Genomic DNA, 13,229 nt, shown 5'->3' with positions numbered 1-13,229 from the left:
GCAGGGAGCTACGAGTTTCAAGAAAATCCTGTCTGCGTTCACGCTTTCCATGTTCCCTGTTCTTTATTTTTTTACATTCCTTTACTACACGGACGCGGGCTCCACCTTTTTCGTCCTCTTCTCCTACTTCATGTGCCTCTGTGGAAACCACAAGACCGCCGCCCTCCTGAGTTTTGGCGCCGTCTGGTTTCGGCAGACGAACATCATCTGGACGCTCTTCTGCGGAGGGGGCCTGGTCGCCGAGCGGTTAAGCGACGCATGGACAGCTGAGCTGAAGGACGAGCGTCACGCGCCACCCAAGGGGTCGCTTTCAGAAGCCGCGCGGGGAATGCAGTTCCTCATTAAACACCTCATGAAATTCACCAACTTGAAGGCACTCATCTTTTCGACTTGGCCATACCTCGTTGTGGTATCTGTTTTTGTTGTTTTTGTAGCTGTTAATGGTGGGATAGTTGTTGGAGACAGGAGCAACCATGAAGCCTGTCTGAACGTCCCTCAACTGTTTTATTTTTTTGCCTTCGCCCTTGCCTTTTCCTTCCCTTGCCTCGTGCTCTCACCTGGTAGAATCGCAGACTTCATTCAGTCCGTGTGGAGGCAGCCTGTCCGCTACCTCATCCTCACTGCAGCCTGCCTGCTGCTTGTCTGGAAATGTACCCACGTGCACAAGTACTTGCTCGCAGATAACCGGCACTACACCTTTTATATCTGGCAAAGAATCTTCCAGAAGCATGCACTCGCAAGGTTTTTGGCTGTCCCCGTTTATGTGTTTGCTGGTTGGAATGTTCTCGATGAACTGAAAGGCAAGTCTGTGTTTTGGAACTTAATGTTTCTTGCCTGCCTGCTGGCAGCCACGATTCCTCAGAAATTATTGGAGTTCCGCTATTTTATACTGCCCTACCTCATTTACAGGCTCAATGTCCAGGTCCCCTCGGTGCCCAGACTACTGCTGGAACTGGCCTTGTACGGCGCCGTAAATGCTGTGACTTTGCATCTTTTTCTAAATCGAACTTTTCAGTGGCCGGATAGTGAAGAAACCCAGAGGTTCATGTGGTAACTCTTTTTATAATCCTGGTTTAAAAAGCATATCTGTTTGGGGTAACATGCCTAATCATGCTTCTACACAGACCAAGTTGTAGACCTCTTCCAATTGGAAGTGGGATAACGCACTGATAATATGACCAGCTATGGTATTCTCAACATTTGGTGTTCTTTGACTGCTCGCTTCAATCATGTGGAAGAAATATGCAACAATTGCAGCCATCATACCAAACGCACCAGTTTATGTTTTTGAAGGAAGTGCACATTTACCAAGTTTGCTCTCCTAGAGGATTTACTTCTTGAGGCTATTTTGGACTTTGGAAGGTGTTTTACTGTGAAGTATGCAGCCAACTTGAAACATATCCTTGAGTTACAAACCACTTTTTTTTTTTTACACCTGTAAACCATAAAGCACATCATCGTCTATTTAACGTTTTTGCGGAGGGGTTTAGGGATGGTTTTATGTTGTTTTGGGAGTTAGATTTTTTTTGTTTGATTCACAACCAACCAAATCAGTTTTTTTCATTGATTAGCACAAATATTAGAGCAGGTAACGTGTGAAAGATTTGTATTACTTGGAAAAGTATGGCTGGGTCTTCTAAACGTCATGTCTGTTATTTTCCCATAGCAACCAGCACAGTATAACATTGAAATAATATTTGTGTTATGTTTCCACTTTATATACGTAGTCAAGGAAATAATGTTCATTCTGTAACTGCAAGCTTTGATACATTGCTTATAGGTACTCCTTTGGTAATTTTCGTTTGTTATCGAATCGTTGATTTAAAATGACTTCAGTGTAATAAGAATGACATAAATGTGTTCTGATCTTATAGCAGTATTCTGTAATCTCAACACTAGGTGGCAGGCTTGTGCCATGTCTTCTTGATCGTTTATAGCCAGAACTATCCAGTGACTGGATATTGTTTTTGTACGAATATGACATTTGTAATGTTTATGTTTTCTTACAATGACTTTATGGTCATCTCAGCAGTAATTAAATACATGCATTTTAGAGGAGTGATCACATTTTTGAGCTGAATTAAAACCAGCAGTGACCTCGTTGAGGTTTACAAAACAAGTTTCCCTTTTATTTTGGTAAATCTGAAAATGTATTCCATTTAGCTTGCAAAAAGTACATCTGCACGTTTTTATTTTAGATTGAAAGTACACAGACCTCAGGAGGGTCTCTGTTAAAATCCCTTAATTCTCCCCCCATGTCCATGTTCGCCTGGCACCTGTATTGTTGACAGTGCCTAGATATTTGTCGACAGGGAGGGAGGAGAGATTTAGTACCCGGGCTTCTACAAAAAGACAAGTAAACAATCCTCGCCATCAGCCTGTCACGGTTGTGACAAGAGGCAGACAGTCTGGACGAGGAGGGAAAGCCAAGTAATTGTGTCCGTAATAGGGTATGAGTAGCGCAGACCGCGTATTTGGTAAAAACACCATGCTCTTTAGTGTGGGAGGGAGGGGGCTGCTGGGTTGTTATTGAAGTATATTGAATCTCCCTTCATGCCCCGAAGAGCTTTGAGATATATGAATTGCTAGGAGTGAAATGTCACACCGTTTTTGAAGAGTCAGTTGAAAGTGGCTCAGGAGGAGTTGTCAGGAATATTTATGACTGTGCACAACTACATCTAGATATTATTGAAAGAAAATGCCCTCTTTTAACACAGCTCAAAGATTTTGTAACCCTGGAAATCTATTTGGTTTCTGGATACGGGGTGGTGAAATGGGGTTGGTGATGATGAGGAGGGCAGCGTGACGTTGTGGCGACGATTTTTGGAAGGCTACTTTGAATGTGTGTTGTTTCTACCGGCTGGCTGCCTTATTGTTCTAAAATAAACTGTTGTCTTCGTTATTATATAACGTAATTGGGTCTGACCTCAGACAATGTTGACAGCAATTAGTGCAGCACTGCAAAAAAAACGTGATAAACAAACCCTGGCGCCCTGAAAAAGTCTGCTTATGAAAGGACTCACTTCAGGCTGAGATGTGTAGGGAGTGCCAGTAGGAAATATCGTACATTTAAATGTTACCAGCAGTGGGATTAGTAATTTATGTGCACTCTTCATTGGTTATGTTGAGCAATAAAGTAAATGTTCTGTAAGCTACGCTGTCCCATTATTGACTAATAGTTTTTTTAACGGTACAGTTCAAGTTGATGTGACATACCCCACTTATTATTGCCTTAATATGAAGGGATCTCGACAGTGTGTTTCATAGCATATATATATATATATATATATATTAGCTTCCAAACACCAGCCGGCTGCACACGTGAGTGGGTGCACACACAACGGGGGTGTACCCGTTTAATTAATCCAAGCTACAAACATCCCAGGATCCTTGGTCCATCAAGAAAGTAGCACACGCAGAGGGTAGTTCCAGAAAAGATTTATTGCGGGAACTTAACAGCCACGACGCGTTTCGCCTTAGGGCTTTGTCAAATTGTGCCACAATTTGACAAAGCCCTAAGGCGAAACGCGTCGTTGCTGTTAAGTTCCCGCAATAAATCTTTTGTGGAACTACCCCCTGCGTGTGCTACTTTCTTGATGGACCAAGGATCCTGGGATGTTTGTAGCATATATATATATATATATATATATATATATATATATATATATATATATACACCTCGAAAATGCCTGCGCAAATAAGCCCGCACACCAAACGGGTAGGTTGCATTCCACAACTTTTATTTTAAGATGAAGTAGGCATTTTAGTCCTTGTCTCTCCTTCTGTGATTATGCCTGACGCGTTTCGAAGATACAATCTTCTTTATCAAAGGCACACCGAGGTTGCAGTCTTTCCTGATACAAATCCGCTTTCCTTCTTTCAAGTCTGTTTCATTGCGCTCCTGCTTAGCCTTCATTTATTCGTTCATTTGGCTCTGGTGTGTTCATGCAGGGCATCATTGTATTTGTAGTCTCTAGGCGCTCAATACCCTCCAATGGGTTTAATGCAGCTTCGTGAATTTTAATTCAAACAAGAGAGCTGCCCTCCAATGGGCAAAGACTGAAAGTCCCACTTCCATCGTATTACGGTACCTTTATTGCCCACATTGGAGGGTATCAGAGCTGGGCAGCGGCAGCCACCAGGGACTGTACCCTGGAATGGGCCCCAGAAGACTCGAAAATAGGATTCAAGGGGACACAGGCATCACCTTAATGCAAATTAACAATTATGACATCACCCACTGGAGGGGTAAAATCATAAGGCCAAAGGACGCACTACAAAGACCAGCATGCTTCTCACGTCAGCCTGAACCGGGCACCCACCTGAGGGTAATTATTTGATGTGAGCACTAGCAGGGCCTGGGTGTTTTCGGAAGGCCATTGGATGTCGGAAAGCCCCCCTCCCTCCCCCCTCGGAAGAAGGCCGATGCAGCCGAAATGCATAAGGACAGCGGAGTGTTTTTAATGGTGAAATAAAGGATGTTTCCTCTACCTGTGGCGTGTGCGCCTCAACTTCTTTCCGTGAGGAGAGAGACCTTGGAAAATATATATATATATATATATATATATATATATATATATATATATATATATTGACACAAAGTTTGTAGCTATTCCCGAGCCTCTGCTTCGGCGGGCTCACGGCCGGGGTAGCCACCCCCAAAATTTCCACACGTACAATCCGGCACAATCCTTCCAAGGTTGGTCAAAAAGGAATCACACAGGAGCCGTGGCCTCTATTCAAGTGCAGGTTTATTGCAGACACAACGTCCTACGCGTTTCGGAGTGGCGTCACGGGCCCGTGACGAAGGAGTGTTCCACTCCGAAACGCGTAGGACGTTGTGGAGATATATATATATATATAGATATATACACACATAAAAGCAAGTTTTTCAATGTTGGATTAGACAAACGCATTTGGATACCGAGACGCTACAAGGGGGATTATGGACTGACCCAACAGGCAACTGCCATAAGGTGATAATTTTCCGGGATTTGAAAAAGAAACAGAGGAGGGACCATCTGACTGCGGTGAAAGATTTTTTCATAAGTAAAAAGGTTAATACCTTGCTCTGTATTGAACAAATAAGTTCACTCTCACTTGGAAACTTTTGAAAAAATTTAAAGGTATGGGCCCATCGTAGTGAGATAACCCAATATAGAAAAAGAAAAAACTTTGGATGAGGAATTTGCATTAGAAACACTCTACGCCTTGAAATATTGATTGCGCCCTGTAGAAGTTCTGGTGACAGAACGAAACGCGTTGGCTGGTGTTTATAAATGGATTATTAAAAGAACATTGAATTTCACTTATCACGATTCAGCGTCTGTATAATGAGAATTGTTCAACGATTTACTAATCTCCTATGAACTGTGGAGACTCACTTTCGCAGCTGTGCTTTTTCGTCTATAACAAAAATATAGACTTCTTTCCAAGTTTTTGAATATGCTTTTGGGACAGAGAGCATGTGAAAATTGCACACTGGTTTATTGAGAATCAAATACCTTTGGTGATATTTGGATTGGTGCTTGAAATAAGAGTGGTCCACTGTCCAAACTTTGTTGTATCAAAAACACATAAAAGCACAGTCATCCTCATCCTGGGCTCCTCCCCCACCGCCTGAGACGACTACTGCTGGCCCGCAGTGCTTGGAACCCCACTCTACACGCATGGACCACGCAAAAACCTCAGCATCAGCTTGGACTTCTCACTCTCAATGACCCGCCAAATCAAAGCTATCTTGTCCTCCTGCTTCCACACTGTCCACCTGCTTTGGAAGTTCTTTAAGTGGATCCCCACCGAGTCCAGGAAAACGGTCATGCATGCGCTCTTCACCAGCAGACTTGACTACGGCAACATATTCTACACTGGCACCACCCAAAAACTTCTAAAGAAATGGCAGAACATCCAGAAAGCCTCCGCCAATCCTGAACATCCCCCACCACAGCCACATCACTGGTCACCTGAGAGACCTGCACTGGCTACCTATCAACAAAATAATTACCTTCAAGCTCCTCATGCACACCTACAAAGCCCTAGACAACACCGGACCTGCATACCTCAACCTCAGCCTCTCCTTCTACGCTCCCACCAGGCGTCTCCACTTCGCCCTACTGGCCCTGTCCTCCATCCCACGGATCCGCAAAACCATGGCTGGGGAATATCCTTCTCCTACCTCGCTGTGAAGACCAGCAACTCCCCGCCTCTAAATCTCAGGCAATCACTGGTGCGGCCTCAATTCAGGAAGGACCTCAAGACCTGGGTCTTCGACTCACTTGCAGCTCCCTTCTCCCCCACTCAATGCTTTGAGACCCTTACAGGTGAGTAGTTGCGCTTTACAAAAACCCGGATTGTGTATTTTATCCAGAATAAAATAATAGAATTTTACATACCATAACCATACTGACAAAGTCCCAGACAATTAAAGACCTTAAAATATTTATATGAAAGTATGTGTGTGTAACAATCAGCAACGTCTAACCATTTCATAATTCTAATTATACTTTAAATAAATAATGGTGTGAAATTGATACAATTTACATTGGCCAAGTGAGCATTGTCTTCTAATTGAAGGAAATCACCTCACAGACTAAACTTTACGCTTCAGATATAAGGCCAAATGTTCTAAGCCTTGGGCCAGATGTCACTGTTTTTGAACAGTGATTGATTTGAGACCATGGGTTATGTTGCGCTGCAGTGGATGTACTGGTCTGTCGCCATTACGATTGGATTTTTCCAGTAGGTTTTGCAAAAATCCTGACTAATGCAATTTAGCTAGGCATTTCCTTTGCCAAGCCTGTCAATAGAATGAAGTAATGGCGATCTGTGAGGCTGCCTGTCTTCTCACATTCCACACTACTGGCAAGATTCTACATGCAGTGAGCAGCAGAACACTACTCTGTGTTGTCTCCAGCCCCACACAAGTTTTATCATAAGATGAGGTGTGCCCTAACTTAGTAATACTAACTAGTCCTGTCTGGTCCTGGGCGTTTCTCGTGGGCTGTTGTATGTTATAGTAGGCGTAGTGGCTGAATCCCCTTCCTCCCTATGCGCTTCCATGATATAGCGGTTGTTCGCACAGGTGCAGATGACTCTGTCATCTCGGATTGGGACAAGCAAGTATGGAACAGCCATCTGTATGGGGCCATGTTTTTGGATGCCATTTTGTGAATGAGGAAGATAAGTGCTATTTATTGATACCTCACTAAAAAGTGGGGTTTTATCCTTGATTAAGTGCTTCTCAACTGGCTATCCTTATATGAGCAATTCTTCACCTAATTTTAACCTGCTCTTACCTGGCTTAGGACTGGATAATTTTTTTCGTTTTACCTCTAAGATGGCAGTTTCCCTCTTTACAGGATTTCCTCCTTCCGCTATTTCTAATGTCCACCCATTCTCACCCTACATTCTGGATCCTTTTTTGGGAACCCCCACTTCCGGTTGTAAATTGTGTCATGGATTGGTGTTTCCATAAGTGGCACATTGGATTTACTGGTAAGTGCCTAGTAAAGTGCACTGAGTGTGCCAGGGCCTGTACATCCAATGCTACTGAGGGCTCGCAGCACAGGTTGTGCCACCCACAGAAGTGGGAACTCAGACCTGCCACTGTAGATTCTGCGCACAGTTTGTAACTGCCATGTCGACCTGGCAAGTGCACCCACTTGCCAGGCCCTAAATCTTCCCTTTTCTACATGTTAGTCACCCTTAAGGTAGGCCCAAGGTACCCCTGTGGGCAGGGTGCAGTGTATTGGAAAGGTAGGACATTCCCTGATGTGTGTGGTATGCCCTGATAGTGAATCAATGCCAATTTCGTTTTTCACTATTGTCAGTCTACCTGTTCCCATAAGACAGAATGGGGAGTTTGTTTATAACATCTTATAAACATAACTGGCCCTGGGAACTAGGTAAAAAAATTAAGTTGAGTAGGCCTGAACTCAGAATCTAAAGATGCATCTTTTAGCGAAGGTGATTTTTACTTTCTGTGTTTGAAAATACCACTTTTAGAAAGTAGGTATTGTCTTGCTCTGCCATCCAGTAGGCCTCTGCTAGGTTGTAGATTAACTGTCTGGGTTTTGGATGACAGGGACTGTTGAGGGGTAGTGGCTCCTGATAGTCTAGGTGGGTCAGGAAAGGGCTGAATAGACCTGTTCTGCATTTAGAGTAGGGGAGGAGATTTTCATTCACATGAATGGGCCTGTTCTGCCTCTGACAATGCCATATCCACCTCCTGCCAGGAAGCCACACCAGAGAGAGCAGAACCATTCTCACTGGGCGCAGAGACACTCTGCCTGAGAGGAGAAAGGATTTTGGGCTATAAAAAGTGAGGCCCAAACCCCTGAACTTTAGAACTCTTTTGGACCAAGAAGACTGCCAAGAATAAGAGCTGAAAAAGCTGTGAGGAGAAACTGCCACTTTTCTGAGTGCTTTGATGTGTTGGCCTGCAGTGGCTGCTTCTGTCTTGGGCAATGAAAGGACTGTACTGAACGTTCTGGAATATATTTTTGCGAGTTTCTCCAAGGGCTTGTGGTAGAGCTTGACCCCTGTTCAAGAAGTCTCAGGAACAGCAAATACTTCAAGTTCTTCTGCCGTCTGCACTGGGGACTTTGTGTTTTGTGCTGCAACAGAAAAAAAGCAACCCAACGCTATCTACGACACCGCTGCCGACTCAGTGTCATGAAGGCACTGCAGAGGGCACCGCCGCAACGCGACCCTGGTCTCACCGACAACGCTTGTTGATGCCGCCACCTAACCGCTGCTGGTACCACACTCCGAATTGCCTTGCTTCACAACGCCGCTTTGGTATCCCCGACGATGAGGCTCCACGCCGAAATCAATGCCACTGCTTGCACCGTGGTTTGAGGGCACCACTCCTAAAGTTACATGACGTACCTCCCTCATCCCGCACCGCAACCATGGCCTACCGACACCGGCGCCATCGACTCCCATTCGTCGGCCAACGACAGTGCTTCAACAACGATGACGTCGCTGCCTGCACTGAGACCTGCCAGCACCGCAACGAGCACCGCTTTACTTCGCACCGCGATCCTGGTCTCACCGACGACCCCATCTGATGCCGCCACGGAGCCGCTGCTCGCACTGTGACCTGAGTGCATCGCAGCCCACACCGCTGCACTTAGTACTGCAGCATCTGACACCTGCCGACGCCAGCGCTCCTGACTTCAACTGCGAGGAGTTCGATCTGCAACGCTTGTGATTTCAAGGGCCAGACGACTCCTGCATCAACCTCTGGAACTGTAGCCTGCTGACGCAGTGCTTTCAGAAGCTCAACAAGAGGTCGCCGTCACCCTGCATTTCTAAAGGTACTGTTTTGCGGGTCTTCCCGACACCGTAGCTGGCCTGCGATGCCACAGTCTGCAGAACTGTTTGAATTTGTTTGTTCATGACGCTGTAATAGCCTGGACGGAGCTATCAACTTCAAGGAACTGTATTTCAAGGTTATTTGGATAACTGAAGCTTCCGAAGTACTGTATTGTGGATTTTGTTATTATTTTTGGTCTTATCTTGAGTATATAAAAATATTGTATATTTTTCTAAACTGGTAATACAGGGTAAGCACTACAAAGTGACACTACACCAGTTTAGAAGATTACCAGATTCCACTTCTTGTTGCTTTCCTGCACAAGACTGGTGCCACTTATGCTAACTGTGCCAGACTTTAGTAATACTTGTCCTGTCCCCGGGCAGGACTCCCCACTTCCATAAGGTCCTGATACCTGGTTGCTCCATGCCCTTATTTTCTCGCTATGTTACAAAGCTCTGTATTTTTGGGTCTGTTGCTTTCACCTTTTTTCTCCTGTGATATTGAAAGCATGCTCCTGCTTTTGACTGGCAAAAGAGAGCCTCTAAGGGAAAGTTACTCGGTCATATCTGTAGGAGTCCCACCTCTCAGCTGAACCCATGCTCTCACTAAAAGACCATCCGAGTCCTCTACCACTGATTTCGGCCTGCACCCCTGGTTTGCATGTCTTCACCTCTAACTCTGTACTGCTTAGAGGTGAAAGTGTTATCTTTGGTGGCCGATTTGCTGTATCTATCCCCTGCTGGTCTTATCTGACTCTGGTGTTTAGGACAGCAAATTATCACTGCATTTGAAATCGCAAAATTATAAAATTGCGGATCCTGTCCTTTAATGGGACAGTGGGTGCAATACAGAATGGCATGATGTAAATGAAGTTGGCGGTAGCTTGGCTGCTGTGTCCTCCCTCCATAACTAATGCCTGCATTCACAAAATGGAATCTGCCCCACTTGCGCTGCGTCCACCTTGCAAAGTAATATCCGTATCCAGCAGTAGATTGCAAATACAAGTGTCTCTCTTATGCCTGTTTTTCCTAGCGACTCATAAGGAGGCGTAGTGTGTTCATTACCAGTGCAAATGCTTCTGTAATTCACAATGTACCATTGGTACATTGCAACTGTAAGTTTTGAAGTTGCAGTTTGCTGTCTTTGCAAGAGCAAACCCTTTAGTACATTCCTGTTTGCTCCTTTATCCCAGGAAGAGTTTGTATGGGGTGAAAGGGCCAACTGTGATTCTGCTCTGAATAGAGACCCCAGAGGGTAGAGCATACAGAGAAATGGGGGTAAGGTTGATGATTTCAGCTTTAAACTGTATTAGTTTACACAGATATTCGTTGATAGTTACGTCCCATAATGTGAATTCGGGCCCTGCTGTCAGTAGGGTCACACTTGGAAAAACAGCTGCAATTCGGTTGTGAAAAGCTTACGGAAATGTTTTTAGTTTAACAGTGACTTTGCTCATGGCTCATTGGAAGGAGGACATTCCTGTTCATGTGGCACCAGTCTGCGGTAGAGGTTCACTGACCTGGTTGTTTGATGGCACTTCTGTCCTTCCTAGTACATTGGATTTTTGTTTTTAAGGGGTATTTTTCATAGTGGATACCTTAAGTCATTTTTCTGCCTTGAAATAATTAATAGCTATGCAGATAATCCTTTGTTCTGGATTAGGGTTAGTTAGAACGGCTTGTCACGTAAAGTTTATCGTTGGTCATATATGCCTTCTACAACTGAGGTGAGTAATCTGAAGCCTTCAGAGCTGACTACCTAATGCCTGGGACCTTTACAACTACTTTTTTGCACTTAAAATGAGTGCAAGGCAATCCGTTATTTGTGTCATTGGGTGTATGTATGTTGGGATACCTCCTGGATGTAGTGCAGGTCAAGTGAAAGTTGTGGCATCATCCTCCAGGCCACACATGGACCATGGACAGTGTATGGGAGGGAGCAAAGGAGAAAAAGCCAGAGATTCGAGCCTTTGTGTATGAATGGATCTTCCTCAAAATTGTTTTTATTCGCCTGCCGATGGCTAGCACGCTTATCCAAACAGTGTCTTAATATGACATCTTTTCCTTAATGAGACCCTTATAAAGTCCTTCGAGGATCTAATGAAAAGGTCCGAGTGAATCAGTATGAGAAGGATGCATGCAGCTTGGTTCATGGTCTATGGCTTGCAGTAGTTTTAGCTTTGAGCCCTTTATAGACCATGATGCAATGGTTCACACTCATTATGGCTAGTGGGAAGAGAAGAGCTATATTGTAGCTCTGCACCAGTAGCCATAAGTAATGGAAGAAATTCCAAATGATCTAATTTACTTGTGTGTGTCGAGAGAATCAAACATCACACTAAGATACGGTTTTTGGGATGGGCTGCTGAGGGCCAGCCAGTGCTTGACATCCAGATGAAAGGAATATTTCTGGGGTCAGTTGGACACTTGAGCGCGAACTCTGTCTCAGACCTGCTTGTGCAGTTTTGGGACCATTCTTTCACCCACACCAACAGTGCCCCACTGGGTATCATTCTTGGGATCCGATTTGGAACTCCAGGCAAAGTTGGGTGCCGTTCATGTACAGCTGATACTGGGTGTTGTACAATTCTAAAATAGGATTCACAGGGACCACATGAACATGGAGCTGGCTTTGGGAAAGGGTACAACTTTATTGCCTGCACCAATAAGAGGAGGCTATTCAAAGAAATTAAAGAAATCGTTGAGCTTCACTTGACAATGGGTTCGCGGTCCTCATTGTTCATATATCACACTGAACTTTCCACTCATATTTATGAGAGTTTTGGGAAAGTTTTTTTTTAATGTTACAAAAGGGTGTGAATGTATTCTAAAGGCCATCTATTGGTGGAGCGTAATATGTGACGGGGAACCTGACATCAGCAAGAAGGAGAGAAATCAGTGTGGTTCTGTAAAGCTGTAGCTGATTAAAAGTATTGTCCTCCTCTTGGCTCGTAGCTTTATTACTCCATGGAACACACCTTCTTTGTGGGGTTGGCGGACATTTCTCTAGAATGTTCAGCCCTGGGAAATATGGATTAACCAGCTATCACAAAATTTGAAACTTAATTATTCACCAAATTATATAACTTGTGTGTAAGTGAGATAAGTACACCTGCCAGAAGTTCAATTCACAGAGCCATACGAACCACACAAGAATTCACCAAACCCCTCAGCGATACCTCTGATGTCCCTCCCTCCCAGGACCTCTGCAACAAACTCTGCTCCTTCTTCCATCACACAATCAGGACTCTCTATGACAACTTCGAAAAACAGAACCATGGCACTGACTCAATACTGGCCGCCAGCAACGCCTCCCAGCCAACTATCACCGCCTGGACTCCTGTCACCACAGAAGACATGCAAAGACCATGAGCAGCATACAATCCGGATCTCACACGACCACTGCCAGCCGCACATCTTCCACAGTTTCATAGCACCTGAACTACAAAGAACAATCAACTGCACCCTTCAAACAGGCTCTTTCCCCGATGAATGATAATGCGCAGAAGTCAAACCCCTCCGCAGACCCGACGGACCTCAAGAACTACAGACCCATCTCTCTCCTCCCTTTCGCCACCTAAGTCACTGAGAAGATCATCGACAAACAGCTCACAAACTTCATAGTATCCAATATGATCCTTGACACCTCAATCCGGATTCCGCAGCAACCATAGCACAGAGAACACCCTCCTAGCCACCACGGACGACATCCGCACACTCCTCGACCAAGGCCTCATGGCAGACCTCATTCTACTAGTCCTCTCAGTAGCCTTTGACACCGTCTCCATCTGCACTCTAGCCACCAGACTCCACACGCTGGCATACAGGGAACTGCACTAGACTGGATCCGCTCCTTCCTCGTCGGCTGAACTCAAAGAATCAGACTCCCACCCTTCCTCTCTGAACCC

The 13,229-nt window shown here is 44.8% G+C and overlaps 1 protein-coding gene across 1 annotated transcript in view; it reads left to right on the top strand.

Annotated features, from left to right (window-relative positions):
- ALG10 (ALG10 alpha-1,2-glucosyltransferase) overlaps window positions 1–2,116 on the top strand; it is a 43,529-nt gene extending 41,413 nt beyond the window's left edge. Inside the window, exon 3 of the mRNA XM_086967243.1 lies at window positions 5–2,116. Within this exon, the coding sequence (XP_086823369.1) occupies window positions 5–1,054 (1,050 nt within the window). The 3' untranslated portion in view covers window positions 1,055–2,116. The remainder of the gene's footprint in view (window positions 1–4) is intronic.
- Window positions 2,117–13,229: the final 11,113 nt, after the last annotated feature.

This window comes from Lissotriton vulgaris, chromosome 1_1, assembly GCF_964263255.1.
Source record: "Lissotriton vulgaris chromosome 1_1, aLisVul1.2, whole genome shotgun sequence".
Lineage (NCBI taxonomy): Eukaryota > Metazoa > Chordata > Amphibia > Caudata > Salamandridae > Lissotriton > Lissotriton vulgaris.
The sequence above is the reverse complement of the archived record's forward strand: the minus strand, read 5'-3'. Positions and strand labels throughout refer to the sequence as shown.